General features: G+C 38.2%; 1 protein-coding gene across 1 annotated transcript; it reads right to left on the bottom strand.

The window, feature by feature from the left end:
• Window positions 1-422: 422 nt before the first annotated feature.
• cers6 (ceramide synthase 6) lies at window positions 423-18136 on the bottom strand. The gene is made up of 11 exons (XM_035676031.1): window positions 17822-18136; window positions 16821-16926; window positions 16567-16697; window positions 10769-10826; window positions 8312-8362; window positions 8113-8205; window positions 5078-5206; window positions 4667-4773; window positions 2627-2783; window positions 2423-2446; window positions 423-1400 (listed from the first exon to the last, which is right to left on the bottom strand). Exons 1-11 carry the CDS (start codon window positions 17989-17991, stop codon window positions 1242-1244), a joined length of 1185 nt encoding a protein of 394 aa, XP_035531924.1. The 5' UTR covers window positions 17992-18136; the 3' UTR covers window positions 423-1241.
• Window positions 18137-19376: the final 1240 nt, after the last annotated feature.

The following is a 19376-nucleotide window of genomic DNA, read 5'->3' as shown; positions in this document are numbered from 1 at the left end:
TCTCACATACAATAAGTCATGTGATTTGTTTTTAATATATATATATATATATAAAGATTATTGTTGCTAATGCCAATAACAATGCTTCTGTTCAATTCAAATGTCCTGTTACGACAGTGTGACAGTGAGCCGGCTTGCACAAAACCAGGACCCTGAAACTGAAGCAACTAAAAGGAACTCATAATTTTATTATTTATTCCTGTGACACCCACCTACGGCTGTCCTTGTGTGAATTGTTGCACATTCACAGAATAATAACAGAACATTTATTCATCAATAATCAATTAATATAATTCTGTCTCAAGTTATTATTTGTGGCAAATTAATTTCTTTATAAAAGAATAACTCCCCCATGAGGGTTTGGTAAATAGTTTTTCTTTGTTGATTGGACTTACTGAACAGACCCACGCATATTTGCAATCTTCATGTTTTTTTATTGAATAATTCAAACAACTCATGTCTGCCTCGAAAGAGGACAAATGGCCTTTGATGAAATGCTTACCAGAAATGTACCAGAATACTTAACAAAATGCTTTAATAGGGAATACAGCATCTAGCCATATCGGATGCACACACATAATACTGTTAGTGACATCTCATATACAGTTTGAGTGGAGAATGTATTTCAAAATGTGAGTAAACTTCACACATTTTGGCATATCTTTGGGGGTGTAGCATTGAAAGTAAACCCAGGTCTTCAGCATTTTGCTAATGCTCATTGTCATGATGTGCGATGTGAAAAAAACTGCTGTTGCTCAAGATTATTTAATCTTTAACACTGACATCAAAGGAGAATAGATGTCCGACTACAATCTGCAAACATATTTATAAAAAATAAATAACATAGAAAGACACAAACATAAGAAAAATCACACCCCCAGTATGCCAGACTACTGTATGTTAAAGTAGCATGCTTACACCATAAAGTGGAACGCTTTCATTCGTTGGCTAAACAGAGAGTGGGTTGTACCGATAGGAGTGCTTGGATAATTCACTGAGTGCAGTTTGATGCAAATATATAGATAAAGAGAAGTAATTGCTGCGAGGAAATTAGTAAAGACTCAAACTGATAACAAAACTGCATTCACATAAATCTATCAAGAACTTCCAGTACCAGACAGGCAACATTGTTCATGTCTCCACCATACACTCAAATACACACACGCACGCACACACACACGCGCACACAGATTGATGGATGGTGTCTGTCGCATGGCTCCAGTGTTGTGATATCAGCTTAGTCAGTGTTCGTCGGGATATGGGGCTCCTGTCAGGTAGCCATTGGTCCCGTGATTTTTGTTGGTCCCGTTGGTGGTGCTGCTGTGGTGCTTCTGATTGGGTGGGGGGCTGTCATCCTCATCAGAGCTGGACTCAATGTCGCTGCGGTCGTCTTTAGACACCTGCAGGAATGAGAGGGAGTGTCGGAGATTACATTTTTCTCATTAAAATTCGTATCTGTGTCATTATCTGTGGCAGCCATGCACTGCACTGCCACAAAAGTGCTTTTGCGTGTCAAACCAGAAAGTGTTCTGCCAATCAATATCAGACAACAAGCTGTAAAAGCCATAAAATCTATTTGCAAACTCGAAATATGGAAACGTCTGACTGTAACATTATTTGGGCTGCAGCAAATTATCACTACTGATTAATCTCGCTATAATTTTTCTGACTGATCGCTTAATTATTTAGTTTGTAAAGTGTCAGAAAATAATGGAAAATATCCATCACAATTTTCCAGAGCCTGACCTTGTTTTGTCCTACAAACAGTCTGAAACCCACAAATATTCAATATAAATTACATAAAACAGAAAACAGCAGCAAATCCTCACATTTTAAAAGCTGTAACCAGTGAATGTTTGGCATCTTTGCCTCATAAATGATTAATAGATTACTGAAATTGTTGGCCATTCATGTATTAGGACTAGACAATAAATATTTAACATACCAAGTATAGATTACCCACGCATAATAAGTGAGTATTCAGGATTTACAACTAAATTGACAAAAATAATTACAGGAATGCCGAACACCAAAGTGTTGAACAAATTGACATTTTGACCTGATGATGGCACTAGAGGAAAAGTCAGAGGATCACCAAAGTTATTATAATTCATCCTGAAGGGGGATCAAGTGTTTTTACTGAATTTAATGGCAGTCGATGAAACAATATGATGGTGGCACTAGAGAAAACATCAGGGGATCATCAAAATTATTTGGATTCATTGTTTTTGAACCATTAATGAAAAATTGTAAAATGTTGATATTTCACAGGATAAGTGGAAACTTTGACCTGCTGGTGGTGCTAGATAGAAAGTAAAGAGATCCCATAGGATTCATCCAGTGGTGACCATAAATGTCTGTACAGCATGTCATGGAAATATTAGCCATTTTGATTAAGATGTTCTCCTTTAAGGCTACTTACATGTAACGGATTCCATTTTCCCACCTTGAAGGTTGCAGGTTAGCATAGAGAACAGAAAGAGAGTGTCAACAGTGGCTTTTATAACAGTTTATATATATGTATATATATATATATATATGTACTAGCAGCAAAACATCCTATCATGCAAGAACAGGTATAAGTGGAAGAATCGACTCGAAAGTGGAGCTGAGTGTAGTGACTCACCTTTCCTTTGGAGATGGCTCGGCATGCTGTCTTCACTATGAGGTAGGACCAGAAAGAGTGAAGGAGCTGCAGCAGGATCAGAAGCAGGTTGAAGACCCACCAGGATGGGTAGGGCCCCACAATCTCCCAACTCTCAAACAAGGTGGTATTTAAAATCCTTCCATAGCAACAAAGGGAGAGGGAGATAATTAACTTGACGTTTTTTATTATAACAACACAACAGGTTTGAAAGCACTCTCTCTTAGTGGGGGAATTATTGTATGTCCTGAGGAGCAGGTAGACAGTCAGTGCTCCAGCTCTTTTTTCGTGGAACACCTGGGGCCAGATGCATAAAACTGTGTGCACACCTGGTTCTGTATGAATCTCACTCATCATCTGGACGCACATGCCCAAGCCTCATTTCCACTCCCACAGTTGGCAATAAATGGATGTCTAAATGCCCTTAACAACCATTTGCATATCAATACTTGTTATGCTTAATTTACAATTAAGTTTAAGCACCTTTAATGGGCATTTTAAAGAACACGGGGGGCTGCAATAATTAAAACGCAATCAATGAAAGGGGCAAATGACCTAAAGAAAAAATATTACATCTCTCAACTTATACTTGCACCAGCAGCTATCTCTAAAAAACTGTGTACACCTGGTCTGAAGTATCATGAGGTGCACACATTCACACCACACATTCTATACAAATACCAGTTTATATGTGTCAAATGGCGTATGTGGTTTTTGTGTGAAGATATAATTTATACATCTAATCCCTTGCTTTTAATGGTATTTTTACAGATTTTTACAGATGTCTTTGAAACAACATTTTGTTTATAGTTCAACAGAGCATATGTACAGCAATAAATCACAATGCAAGCTCATAAAAACTGAGAAGAAAGAGAGGTGTTATCGCCTGGCTTCACATGACATGCAATCAAAATTTCAAGGATCTGTGTTAAATTTATCCCTGAGCCAATTCTTGCAAATGGCTGTCTGTGAATCATCCTCCAGATACTGAAGCCATGGCAACAGCTTTACAGTAATGACAACTTTACTACTGGTGTGGTGGGGGCTGACTAAAATGTAGTGTAGGATCATCATATTAAAGTGTGGAAACAAAGGCAGAGAGCTGCAACGTGTTGTCTTAAAATGCTGCACAGATTAATCTAAAAGCCCCACAAAGGCTTTCTTCAGAATAGCCCTAATTCTTAAAGATAACAAACTTTAATCTAGATGCCTGAAATTGCATTTTAGGGCTAATCAAGAATCAATGGTATCTCAAAAGAAAAGCAGACAACTGCAGCCACCTGACTTGGAAACTAAATCATGTTGTGAAAGGTGTGTGAACATTGTTGCTGCTGCTGTTGCAGGATGAATGTTGTGCACACTTTCAAGGACTAAAATTGATCTGCAAATGTCATCTGAAAAGCCCGTTATAATTGGCATTATATAATTATACTGTAATTAGACAGATTAATTAAACGTCTGGGTGTATGAATTAAAAAATTTAAACCTGCCTCTATTCTCTGGTACTCTCTTGCTAGTACTTGAAATGCTGAATAAATGCAGATGTAAACGAAAGAAGCGACAACACAAAACGATAAAAGATCCTCATGAGTAGAAAACCCCTTTAATATTTTAACAATCAGGTGAAACTCACTGTTTTCAATGATAAAGCAATAACCATAATGATCTGCTTTTCATTTGTTGATTTCTTTGGCTTTCTTTTAGAGGTCAAAGCTGCTGTATCCATAGTAACTATTACTTAGCAACAAAATTCACAGAGATGTGTCTGAACTGCAAACTGTTGTGGAGAAAGTAGTATAAAAAAAAAAAAAAGCTCAGAGATCTCCATGGCACTGACATGCATTTTCAGTGATGAGAAACCAAAACGTGCAGAGCAACTCAGGCATCTGCTGAGCAGATTTTCAGAGTCCGTGGTTGTCTGTATGGACTGTACTGTATGCAAATGACAGGCTACCACTACTTACAGTTAAGTAAGCCATTAGAAGGATGCTAACTATAGACAGGAAAGAGAATATCACTTACCAGACAGGGTAAACTCCCAGCCTGGAACTTATGAAGAGAATTGCAAACATTGCAAACAGGAGGTTGCACAGTATCTGACATTTGGCATAGTTGGCCATCTTGGCAGCCTTAATAGAAAAAAAAAATCAGTCACTCATCTGAACATTAAAACAACTGCTTAAAAAATATAATATAAGATATAAATACAATATAAAAAAGGCCATTTCCAGCATTATTGAGGGATATAACTAAACTTTAAAGATTATGTTTGACATGCACTGTACCTACATAAGGGTGTAATGTTCATGATATATGGACTGTAGTTAAATTTAGATAAAAATGGATAGCGGAGCATGTAAACTCCACCCACACACGCAACCATATTTGCCCATCTGTCCATCCACAGCCGTTCATTCTCTCACACATCCTCACCTCTATCAGCACATCGGCTGCGTCGTGGAGACACATGACCAGAGTTCCCACTCGTGCCATGTTGTTCACGTAGGAAAAGGTGATGAGGGAGATTGTTGCCACATGGTGCAGGAACATTATCAGGAAATCCTGGGGACACAGTTGCCAAGGACATATCACACAACTAAAGAAAGTACTTTCAAAAGTGCCTTGCGGCTCTTTGAGTCACTGCATGCGGCACATAGCCAGAGAATCTAGTACAGTACAGACATGTGATAAAGTGAAAGTGACATGACTGCTGTATGCACATACAATAGCTTCGTGTGTTTGCTGTAATGCAAAACAATTTGTAAAAAAATTTTTTAAATGACAAAGCACCTACTGATGATTAATATAAACTGAACACACAGTAGTGCATCAACAATAGTAGCCACTTTCAAAACTGCTGCAAGAAGCACTACATGTTTGTGTTTTCATGACCTTGAAGTGTGCTTTGCCCAAGCCAATAGCTGCAAATGTAATCACTGTGTGCTTCAACTTCTTTCAAAATAAAATCTCTATTTTGGTGAGCCGTGTTCGTCATGTGCCACTGAGACTGCCACAGCTACTGAAAGGATATACAAAGTTATGACAACACTGTACAATGATGGATCGCCACTTACACAAACAAACATAGCAAGTACGCCCTCGCTGTCCGAGCATTTGTGAACACACTGTGCTGTTACGACTGTGTCACTGAAACATGTATTCATCTACTGAACGCGTTTACTCCTGCAATATAGCCTATAGCCAAATTATGTTTGAAAGCAGTGGTGGGTGAATAATTAAGAATCCTTTTAACAAGTAAAAGTAACAATTACATATTGTAAAAATACTAGGAAATGTTACTAAGAATCCAAAATAAGAGTCCTCAATCCCCCTGCAACTGTTATACATCATATCTTCTGATGCATAAATGAGAAAGCGTGATTTTACTGTTGCACTTGTTCAAGGTGGAGCTACTTTTGAATGATTCTTTATGTTATTGGGCAGTTTAATCTATAATAAAATTTTACAAGCTCATCATATACTACTACTGCATGTAAAATTTTATTTTTTAAAGCAACTAATTGTGGAGTAAAAGTACAATATTTCCCTTTAAACTGCAGTGGAATAAAAGTATAAAGTGGCATGAAATGGAAATACTCAAGTACAGTACCTGAGTAAATGTACATTCCACCACTGTTTGAAAGTGAGCAAAAATCTCTGTTTCTTCATTGGAAATCAAAACCAAGCAGAAAAGAGGATCACCTAAGTATGAACCATTAGGTCTGGCCCTCACTGGAGCTCCAGGTGATTAAGGATGCAGACAAGTGGCATGGGGAAGTATTCCTCTAGCAAATCTTAAGCCACTGAAATGTCTAAGCTTAAAGCAACCAGAACCAGTCCAAAATGGCGACAGAATGAGAAGGAGGATGAGAAGGAAGAGTAATGATGTAAGATACAGAATGAAAGCAAGGCAAGAGTGTGCGGGGAGAACATACTGGAATTGGCAGGGGATGCAGAGGACCTCCTCAGTGTAGTACTGTGCATGAAAAAACTGAAAGGAGAAACAAAAACAGACAACATGCCAACAGTCAACAAAGAGAGATGACAGAGTGAAGGCATACACAGCATGGCATCAATGGGGCTGCTGTGAGTGCAGTGAGTGAAGTGTGTTGTGGAGAGGAAAGAGCCGGGGATGGACTGGAGACAGGAGTAAAAGATCATGGCTGGAAGGCATGCATATTGATACTTAATGAACCAAAGGTGTCGCCATTTTCATAACAAACAAACAAAAAAAGAAAGAGGATGAAAGTGGGTTGAAGCTGGTCATTTCCCATTCAATAATGTTTGCACAAACTGATGAATCTCAGTTCTTACAAACACTGACCAAGTTGGACTTTTAAAACTTTATTCAAAGTGCAATGTGCATAATCTATATACAGCATAAACTGATTTTGGTTTGTAATTATGAATGTAAAGTTAATGACAGCTGCAGCAGCATGTTGGAAGTGAATGTTACATTTAACTGGATGAGTCATAAAACTAGCTATTGCCATTCCTACCAGTATAAATTCTTGTCTGATACAATTATCAGTGCTGTAGTCAAGACCACCTTTGTCGAGTCCAAGACCAGGAATAGTCAAGACCAAGCCCCAAGGAGATTTGTGTCCAAGTCAAAAAGAGTCCAAATAAGAGTGAAGACAGAGACAGAAGAAATAATGCTTTTGCTTTTGCCAATGAGGTGAATTTTGGCAGCCAGGCAATAGACATTGCTTGGCCGTCTGGTAACCATGGTTATCAGTTACCAGGCGGACGATGTCAATGCCCGTTCAAGATGGATTTTGAACTAAACTGATACCTTTAATTCTGAACAAGTGCGCTTTATCAGTGGTTTTGTTTTTGGAGGAAAAGAAATATACATATTGCTGGACTAGAATATTTGACGAGACAATTCTGAGAAGATTCTCGAATACTACAGCACTGATAATTATTTACATACATAACAAAATTATAATATTTCATTGCATCATTACAAGACAAATCAATTCAGTCTATTCTTCTCAAACCTAGAATACTGGAGTATTGTGCAACACCACCATGTAACAGATTACAAAAATACAATAATTTTCCAAGCATTTTACTCAAAAGCGTATGACTCTACAGCAATAGTTGGGCAAAGATTGAGAAACCTTTGACAGGATAATCCTATTTCTGTTTGAAAACGTCCTTTTTATCACTGCAGTGTTATTTCACACATCAGTGAGAATACACCGAGGCGAAAAAAGCAAATGTTTACAAGCAAACAGACTGAACATTACAGAGTCACGGTGACAGTAAGAAAAGAGATGGACGGTCAGGCAAAGATAATGATGTCTTTTCTGTGACACAAGTACTTGGCTGGCTTCAACACAAAAAAGGTGACTCAAAAAAAAGTGTCACTTTTTGACCTTTTTTATGTTTTAACAAAAAACACTAAATGATCCATGTTTTTGGACATGCTATGTCTTGGTGTGACTTGTGGTCATTCTTACCTTCCTCCTGATGTCTGTGAATTGGGAAAACAGTAAGGACAGGTAGAAAGACAGCTCCAGAATATAGTAATAATGGATGTCCACAGTCAGTGGCTGCATAAACACAAAGAGAAGAAGAAGGAGCTTTGGTAATGGAAGTCATCTTGCCGTATCATGATTACTGAAGATTGGTGAACATGCGGCATTAAAAGACATTTACCTGGTATGGGTAGTTGTACCAGCACTCCTTAGTGTTCCAAAGCCATGGAGTCTGCAGAAAATGAAAAGAGTAATTTAAAAATCAATACTTTTTAACCTATATGAAACAAAATAAAGCTACATTATATTTTGAAACGTAATAGATCATAAATCTTTGACTAAGTGACTGAGATTAAGGCAGCACTGTGACACAATTTACAATGAAAGCTTCAGGAAATGAGTCCACGTCTTAGTTGTTCTATCCCTGACGAAGTCTTATATGTTGTATTTTATAAATATAATAGTGTATTTTCCATTAAACACAAGAAAGAAAGTAGAATGGCTCCATTAACTACAATATGAATGCAGTGTTAAGCTGTTCCCACACATACAGTTGGAGTTCAATTCAATATTTTCTTCATTTGCATCATTTGAGATCTAACACATGAATGCCAATGTGACCACTGAAAAATTAATGTTTCCCTTGATGGATCATGAATGAGATCAAAGCGGTTCATAAAATACTGAACGAATGTTATAAGAGATGTTGTTACGGTGCACATTTTGACATAAAAAAGGAAGCTGGATTACCAAGAAACCAAGTAATGACATAATGACATCAGGATGACAAGAGAAACGGTAACTGTGATATAGAAGAATGTGTTATAAGCAAACAGTGACCCATCACTGTGACTGAGTTTACATCTCCTGCACTCCTCTCCAGACCTGCTCTATTAATAAATCCCACAGAGACTCCAGCCTGCAGCGAGGATTGCCAAGGAATGAACTATTTTCACAAAGTGCTTTGTCATGCAACTTGTGTCTTTGAGATATTTTTTTCTACTCTGCTATCTCAACCATTGCTCTCTTGTTTATATACATTCATGTATCTTTGTAATATATGTAATATATTACTCCATCTCTGCCACCTATTTCAGCAGTGGTGGAATGTATTCAGTCAAGGACTATACTTGGGTACAGATTTAAGGTCCTTTTCCATTTTATGCAGCTTTATACATTGACTCCACTACATCTCAGAGGCATATTATTGTGCTTTTTTACTGCACTACATTTGTCCAATAGCTGTAGTTGCATATCCTTCCTGTTCAGTGAAAGAAATCTCCAAGTTTGGTGATTTTGAATTTAAATTTTATTTATTATTTATTATTTTAATTCAAATTGAAGATTAAGTTTTTCTTTATAGGCTGAACAAATGCTCCTACTTCTTAAGCTAAATAAACTATTTTAAACGCCTCTTGGTTTAGCTGGAAAATGCATTGTCCATTTTTACATACGCACCAATGCACCAGTAATATTAATCCCGAAAACATCATATATAATAGTAAAACACTGACAGGGACAATTTTTCTACATAATGAGGAGTTTTACTTTTCATACTCCAAGTACATTTTGTCCTTAACCTACATGGACTTTTACTTAGCTGTGGTAAACTTTCTTTCACAGTGTGGTTTTACTACTTTCCATAAGAAAAGGATCTGAATACTTCTTCCACCACTGTATTTCAGTAATTTTAAACTGGTGCACTGAACAAAATAATTTGTCCATAAGGTGTGGTTCATGAAACCAGTACCTCTCCAGTAACCTCAACCTCGGCTGCTGGGATTTTAAACTTTATAAACAGGGAGAGCAGTTTTTACTGGCAGTACTGGCATTCTCTAATGTCCTAGATCCCCTGAACTACACACGGTACGGTAACACACAAGGTAAAACAAGTGTTAAAAATTAAAAAAAAAGTTCATATGAAAAGTGTTAAGTTGGCAGTAAGTTTGTTAGACGGGCTAGCATCCTGTAGCTAACCTTAGCAGCACTGACAGTATATATAAGGTTAGCAGCTTAAGCTAATGTTCTTCCTTGGAGAAAATGCTAGCCCAAGCTGCCAGTTGCAAAAGTACTAAACGCTAGCATTGCAGTTAGTATTTCATAAACAAAACACATAAACAATGTCACAGACGTACAGTACTGTCACTGTGTCTCGTCTTGATAGTTATTTAATATTTTAGATAAAGGAGAACCACTTTATCTTTATAGCTAACAATAGCCACTTCATCCACGGGACAATAACTTAATGTAAAGTTGAAAAAACAGGTAACTTTAGTGATCATTTAACAAGCAGGCAGTTGGATGTGCCATTTCATTACATGAGGATAACATGACACGCAGTAATTTGCACATATGAACATTGAGTACTGCGTAAAAATAGTTTGCATACTTAATGGCATCATTTAGCATTGGGAGCGTTTTTATCCCATTTCCTTGAAAGATCCTTTATAAATGAGTCCCTTACAACAGGACATCCATTTTACTTCCCGGCCTCATGAATAGGCTCGAGCCTATTCAGAAACCACAAGATTTTCATGCTGGCCTCCATATGTGCCCTAGAGAGTGGCTTCAAAGCTCAGTGACTCATACTAACTTCAACAGTCCTAACAGGAGGCTGGTGCTCATTTCAAAAACTTACCTTTTTAAGGAAACGCACTCCATAGGTAAATATGTATAGATAGAATGTAAATCTCCACCTGAAAGAAATAAAAGAGAAAAAATAATAATATGAAATTTTAAAATTTAAATGAAACCTCAACATTTGACTTGTTAACATTTGTTTAGGCAACAAACCACTTTTTGCTTTTGGGCATAACCTCAAAAATCTCAAGGTAGTAGTGTCAGTAGTGACTACAAGACTACAAGTGTCGCAAGACAGTAGCTCTTAATTATGCCTTGTTTTCTTTTTCTTTTTCACTTTAATTTCTCAAGTCGATGCTATAATTTGGATTAAGTATTACTGAATTAGAGAGAGAAGCAAAGTATTTTAATTCGCTAAAACCAATTTGTAGATAATGCAGCTGCATCAAATACACAAGATACACCCCAAAATATTAATCATAATAAATAATAATAATATAAATGACTTGTCCTATATAACATTTATGTTGTTTTGTGCCTAGGTGCAGCACACTATGAGGATGTCATGTCTTTAATCCGAAATTTTAAGTCGTGTGAGGTCTTTTTATTTGCCCAAATCTGCAGTCTACGGTGAGTTACTGAAAATGGGACATCACTGACTTCACATTGGTGAGTATCAGGGGCAAAGACAAGACACTCACACTGTCCAGTGCCAGCACATCTTGCTCTGTGCTTTATATAACCCCGCACATCATTTACAGTAACTACAACTACATAATGGTAGGCAAAGTGATGATGAGGTCTGAGCTTACAGGCAGAGAAGAGACTGCTTCGGCTGACACTTCAATGATCAAAGCCTTGCTGAGCTGGGAGATGTGCATATATACCCAACTCATAACAGTAAGCAACTGGGAGAAAGGATTTAAGACTAAGCTAACTAGCATGCCCACTTTCTACACTCAACTCTGAGAGTTGCATCAGTGTGTCTGCAGGGAACAAAAGCAAGTTTATTAGCAGGGCTTGAATGAGAGACCCCCTGCTGTGTCTCATTGAGTTGTCAGGCTTTTCACAAATTTGCAAGTAATCAGATTAAAAGGTCTTTCCGAGTGGATAGATAGTGGAAGATATATACATAAGACTGACGCTTTTGAATACAGTAGAGGAACAAAACAAAGACGATTTGTCACATGGAAGAAAAACATTCACTGAAAACTCCCATGACTGTGACAGAGGCTGTATAGTCTGTCATATGAGACAAGGTTTGCATACTTTAAAGGTTGTGCCCAGTGGTTGTTCCAGCTGACCTCAAATCAAATACATTTTGACAGCCACAGCCCAGAAACACAACATGACATCAACACTTAGAAAACAGGGCAAAATCCATCAGGCACATCCAACAGAGCTTGTCCTTTCACGTAGAATGTTTGTTCAAGATATTTAGTTGTGAGTCTTAATAATTGGCAGGTTAACACATGGCATGTGGAAGCTGCCATTAACAGCTTTTTGTACTTGATTAATACTGTAAAATCTAATTAACTGGACAAGTCTACCTGGCACACAGTAAAGACTGTTGCATGGCAACTGGTTCATCAAGCCTACAAGAGTCTTTTTCAAGTGCTGTTGAATCGCTGCTATATATGTACAATCACAATGACTCACAACTGCTTTCTGTGAATAGTTTTTTTCCCTGAAGTCAGGCACAGATGTTTTTTTTTATAGTTAGATTTCTTCTTTCTCATTGTTAATGATTGATCGGTTGTGGAAAAACTCAAATGTTATGCATTTAATTATCATTGAGCCGCTGTTTATTTGCTGCACATGATGTTGCAGCAGCTAGCCAATTGCGCTTTAAATCAATTAGTGCTGGGTAGTAACTGTGGTTAACAGAATTACATTTATGATGAACTTGTCCCTGTAAACAACTTACAAACTGTGGTTTATATGACACAATACGAGTAGGCTTATGTAAAGTATTCTGGTACATAGAGGAAACCATCTTTTTATAATAGCTTGATTATTCTTAATGAATCATTCGTGATACCCGATGAGACTGTGGGTTTTAAACAGGGACAGATCACCATTATCAAATGTACCTGTGTGGACAAAGCATCACCTGAGGGAGGGAACATTTCTAGGAGGCCAACTTTGATTTGATCAAAAACTCAGTAATGAGGCTGGCTTTATTCTGACTGTAGCACCCAGCTTTGGAATAAAATAATAAAAAGCAGCCCATGCTTACTCATTTAATTCCACTTTGTCACTTCTCCAGGTGGATAGTTTGAGCACCAGCTGGCTGCAACTGTTTGCATTCGGATCGTTCCACATAATAATTAGTCATGAAGCTCTAGCTTTGATCATTTGTGCAAAAGCTTTGATATATTCCCTCTTTGCTGTTAAATCAGGAGTAACACCTCTGTTGCAGGCAGTAATAGCTGTCCCTTCCACCTTTGTGTATTTGTCTAATTTGGTTTGATTACTAGGCACGATTTCAAATTGCCCAAATGAAAAAGCTTGTTAATAGGTAGTTATTTTAATGTGCTGCTAGAAGACTGTAACTAATTTATGGAAAAACAGGGGTGTGGCCATCCTCTCTCAAGGAAATGTGTAAATGGCTCATCTCACAGCTGTTCAATAGGCATATGCTGAGCACAAACATGCTTATTAGTTGTCGGTGTGGAGTCTGCCCAGCTGCTTCTGGGGAGGTGTGTGGGTTGGTTGAAAATAATACACCTACATGTTGTTAAGGGGAGAGCATCAATGACGATATTGGTAATCTCAGCTGCTATTAATAGTATTTATTTCTGTTTCTGTAGAGGTTAAAAACCTAAATTCATTTTTGAGAATCTACTGCAGATAGAGGTAAAAAAAACTTTTACATTTTGGGAAATATGTTTATTTGCCTGTTTTTCCGCCAAGAATTATATGAGAAAATCACTCGTGTTTGTATGGTAAATATGAAGCTAGTGCTGACAGCTGGTTAGCTTAGCTTTGTACTGTGACTGTGCCAAAGGTAATAAAACACATCTACCAGCATGTTAATTACTGAGCACCAGCTTTAAACTCTCTTGTTTAAACTGTACTAAAAAAGAACAATAAAACCAATAAGTTTTGGTTGTGGAGGCTTATGTGCTGGACTATTTCTTCAGGATGTAATGAGATATAGTGTGTGAATTAGCTTTACTGGTGCTGTAGGTGAATTTTGTTACCTTTACCAGAGATAGGCTAGCTGTTTCCCTCTGTTTCCAGTCTTTGTGCTAAGCTAACTAATTTCTCATCCAAACTCCTGGCAAGAAAGGAAATAAGTGCATTTCCCAAAAGATTATAATATATTTCAATATATTTATAATTTATGGATGAGCCTTATTTTAACTGTACAGTACAGTAGGCTATCTATATTGCAAAGGGGAGTATGATTTTTTAACTTAGAACATTATTCTATTTTGGCATACATCAAATATTAACTGAAGCCAAAGATAGATGTAACAAGATGAAAATAGCAAATGTATTTACTAATATTAAATCTTGCCACAGAAATACCCTGCCTCTATATCTTTAAAAAAAAGCTGTGAATTACATTATTTTTTCTTATGATAATGTCATTGTTCTCACTGAAAGCAGAGAACAGAAAGGATGGAGGAAGATGAGATCAGACAACAGAGGCTATTGAGGACATCAAAGCACGCTCCTTCCTCAGCCTCCCTTAACCAAGGAGAACTGATGAGAGAAGGGGATCTATGGTAGAAATACACTGAAACAATTACACATCTTAATTTGTCACTTAGCCTTAGACTGAGGCTTTAAATCTACTCACTGGGGTGAAATAATACTTTGATTCCTACAAACAAAAAACACCTGTTTTAAGAAAATTTTGGAAAGATTTCAGTATCTGTTGTAAAAAAAGGTTACATTAGGTTTCTTTCTAAAGAAAGTCAATATTTGAACTTGTAATGGCTTTTTTTGCTGTATATGTAAAAAAAAAAAATAAAAAAAAGAGGCAGTAACAATAGCTGGTAAACAAACTCCATGCAGAGTCTTCATTATTTCCAGACCAAATGTGTCTGCTATGTACTCTCTGTTTGCGTAATGAAAAGAATCGACAACAGATCAGCTATCCTGACGACTGAGAGACAAAGAACGCTATCAGTCTGTAACAGCTGTGCATGAGGGCCTAATTAGAGAACAATCACTGCTGGAAGGACTGAAGCTGGGTCCCGTTTGGAGAATTGCACCGTAAGCAACTGAGACAGACAACCTGGCCAAACTATTGCAAAGCCCCAATGTCATCTGCAGTCAGTTAAGCCGTTTGCAAGATAACTGCTTCGGTACAGTTGTTGCTTAAAACAGGATGCCAGCTAAGCACGTTCAAAAAAAGCTCACACATATTCAAGGAGAGCACAAATCCAGTCCTTTTCTTTACGTGTAACAGTAGTCCAGTGGTCTAATAAGCCAGCATTGTTCTCCCGAGTGAACAGCAGCCTCCGGCGGATCAGAGGATGCGAGGCTCCCCGTGTCTCAAACTGCCAGATTGGCTCTGCTGGTGTCAGACATGACTCTGCTCTGACAGCCACACTCGCTTGCTGGCCTTTAACATCACACTGCTAAGTAACTACAATCTCCCTGATGGCAAATGCTCTGCTGCAGATTAGCCAGTTCTCTCTTACAGCCTGAGTGGGTTTGCTGGTTCGCACTGGGACACATTTGACTATTATCCCACAGTAGCACCAGCATTCATGTTGCAATCTTCATAAACCGGTGAAGATACAGCTAAACTGTTAACCTAGACTGAAATACCATCGTGATGGCTGTTAAAGGACAATACCAACATTTCTACATCGGTTTATCCATAGAGTTGAAATGTAGTACATTCTTACTGATTAATTGGTCACTTTTTTTTTTTTTTTTTTTAAGTATTTTTTGGGGCTTTTATTGCCTTTATGATAGTGACAGTTGAAGAGAGACAGGAAAGGGGGGCAGAGAGAGGGGATGACACGCAGCCAAGGGCCGCAGGTCGGATTGAACCTGTAGGCCGGAGGTGCAGAAGTGACTAGCCTTTGGTACATGGGTCGCCAGCTCTACCCACTGAGCTAACCGGGCACCCAATTGGTCACTATTTTGATGACTGATGATAACTTTAGTCATTTTTCAAGAAAAATGTTTTCACCAGTTCCAGTTTGTCAAATGGGAGGATTTGATGCTTTTCTCTTTGTTGTAACATTTTAAACTGAGTATCTTTGGGTTTTGGACTACTGATCAGATAAAACAAGCAACATGATGACGTCAATTTGGGTCATGAGAAAATGTAATGGCATTTCATCACTAAATGATCAATTAGTTAATAGAGAAAATAATCGGATAAATCTATAATGAAAATAATTCTTAGTTGTAGCCCTGAAAATCACCTTTACACTACTGCCACCATTGAAAGTTAAACATGTTGTTTTTGTGAGTGTGAGCTTTTAAGCAGATCTTCCCTTCATTTGAACACATTATGAAAATGAACTTGCAGAAACAGGAAAAACGTGTCTGGATGAAGTTATCCATCACAGTGAACACTGTGCCTGCTTTTACTAACGTCAAGGAGTGTCAAGTGTTATTGATGAGTGGTCATGCCGTGCAGCCTCTTTAAATCAGTCTTCACTCACAGCTGTATTACTAACCAACAATTAAATAACAATACACTGACAACAAATAAAGCGGATATGATGTTCACTGTGATGGATTACCTACTTTACCTCAGGCAAGTTAAAAGTCTCTGCAAGTTAATTGTTGTGGATGTTATTACATGCAGAGAAAATTGGCTTGCAGCTAAATTACACATTCTGCATGTGTTGTGCTGTTGAAAGTGCTTTGCCTTACATGCTTTCACAGAAGCGGGCGAGAGTGCTGGGCTTCTCTTGGTTGCGGCGTTGTCTGAACCAGCGCTGGATGGTCCGCACATCCCAGTCAAGCTGCTTGGACAGGCCCTCCAACCTCTTCTCATCTGGGTGCTGGCGAGACAACATAAACACTCTGAATGTTAGATGTAGCTTTCATCGTGGGGGCCCAAATATTATGAGACGAAACACAACAGTGAAAAATAACACACAAAATAAAAATAACACATGCACCACCTTGGTTATAGCAGTGAAAACCTTCTCCAGGATGGCGTTGGGTTGTGCTTTTTGTGGCCCGTTGGTTTGGATCTTCAGGCCCATAGCACATGGTCTTGCAATAAACCTGCAATTAAAATAGCATGACACCAATTCTAGATCAATACAGAGACAGCATCTTTGAGCTGGATTAAAAGTGAGCGAGAGAGAGCTCTTTTATTCTACCAGGACAATGTTTTGACCACAAATAGTCATCCACAGGACATCTGGAAGAAGTTTTACATCTCCATGGAGAATAAAACAAGAATTTGGGAATGACACAGCAGCGTGAAGCTAGACATTTGGCATTATAAAGCACTTTAAAAATCATAGTACGGTCTGCAACTGTCTGATCACATCGGGTCACACACTGGGGCTGTTTCAGACCAACAGGGATACTGAGCACTAGTGAGGAGTTTAGTGGTGAAATTTAAGGTCTCACTCACTACTCCCTAAAGAGACTCCTGACCCACATAATGCAGGAGCAGCACCATGGAGCTGTGCTTCACTAGTATAATGATGATTGTACAATAATCAGTCATAGATGGGATGATGCAACATGCACAATATCATAACTGGAGCAGTAGTAGTTCAAAAAAAGCTTGTTTTTAGCATCATGCTCTGCTTAAGAAAAATCAGACTTGAAGCTGAGAGGTCACTAACTGGATTTCGGGCTGGTTTGGCAACTTGGCTGCACTATGTGTGTGTCTGTGTCTGTCTGTGTGCACTGGACAGATGCATCAAATGCAGCCAGCGCGTACTGCTGCAGGCCTGCACAGAGAGAAGGATGATCAACCCCGGTGATTTGTGGGCTAACCACATAAGATGCCTATTGTTTAGGTAACGGGGCTGACAAAACACGGACAGCGGGGCAGTGTGCTGCATCATCCGCCGGAATATTACACCTCGAACATAACATATTAAAACCCCCACATCCCCAAAACCAACCTGGATTAACCGCATGTGCTTTTATAGCCACCCACCTTTCGAAAACCAGCCGGATCATAAAGATGCAGAATGCTAAAGGACACGCCAGATAGAGGTCCTCGGCTTGCGGGAACGTCGCTTCATCTGTGTTTTTTAAGTCAGCCCAGGTTACATTATGGGGGAGCCAGAACCTCTCGTTCCAAAACCACGCCAGAATACCGGCCATCTCTTCCCTGCAGCAAGACACCGTGACCGGGTTGGGAAAAAGACAAATCGATGGCCCCGCTGTGTGTCGGGAGGTCTCGCAGGCGATCTGGCCGTGCAGACTCGGCTGATGATGAGATATCCGTGAGAGAGAGAGAGAGAGAAAGAGAGAGTTAGACGAGAGGGCCTCACCCGAAGAGGTGAGAGACAGAACCGAACTGATTTCCCCCTCAGCCTAATTCCTGTGTGGGACAGATAGAGTCCAATCTAGGCTCCTCCGCTGATTGGTGCGTTGACAGATCTGCTAATATTACAGTCTGCTTGTAACAGATAGATCAAGGTAAACTACTTCTCGCTCTCACGACCTTTGTTTATATGTGTTTTTTCTTTTATTGTTTTATAGTTAACACTAACAGGTAGGTATATTAAGTTTCCCACACACCATTGTAGAAGTGAGTGTTATTTTTTGTTCTTGTTTGTTATGTTTTGTCTGTTTTATTATGCAGGATCACACAATGTGCTGCTCTCGACGCCGGTTCATCTTTAGTGTAGTATATCAATTATTGTTCAATCTTAAGCGTGGATCGATGTTAGTGCGTTTTTACGCTGATTCTAAAGCTGATATTGGAATGGCTTTAACACATACATGTAATGTATATTAGGTAAACCAACGCCACCTACTGGCCCTCCCCTTGGGCTGTCAGTACCAGTCTGTGAGATCTTCAACCTGACTGTAAATAACATAATATCATTCATTATAGTGCCCTAATAGTCTTATACTTTTCTTGGGAAAAAACAACAACAAACACTTCTCTCTTTGTTTAAGCAATTTGGGGTAACTATAGTTACAATGACATGTAAAACTAGGAATGCTCTCGTATTTATTTAATAACATATATATTATCATATATTTATAATTAATATATTAGTAAATAATATAATATTATATGAGCTGTATTTGTGGTGCTTTTGAACTGTATTGCATCATAAAGAGAGTGTAATATATTGTCCAGCAATTTATATCAGTTAAATCAAAAAATATCTTTAAAACCAGAGGTGAAAAGTAACTAAGTACATTTATTCAAGTGCTGTCCTTAAGTACAATTTTGACCTACATGTAATTTACTTGAGTATTTTCATTTTTTGCTATTTTATACTTATACTCAACTACATTTCAGAGTGGTACATATTATACTTACTTACTCCACTGCATTTATTTTACACTTATAGTTACTAGTTCTTACATAAAAACATGTAATATTCTTATATAATGTGATGCAGAACTATAGTATTGATGTGCCTAGTAGTATACAAAGCTTATCTGAAATTGGCTCTGCATCGACAAACTACAACATTAAAATGCTCTTACATGTATTTGTTAGTGAAAATATAGAATTATTTTAGAAT

This window comes from Morone saxatilis, unplaced genomic scaffold (assembly GCF_004916995.1).
Source record: "Morone saxatilis isolate NCDOM2014 unplaced genomic scaffold, NCSU_SB_2.0 Contig5, whole genome shotgun sequence".
In the NCBI taxonomy this organism is placed as follows: Eukaryota; Metazoa; Chordata; class Actinopteri; family Moronidae; genus Morone; species Morone saxatilis.
This window is presented reverse-complemented; position numbering and strand designations above follow the sequence as displayed.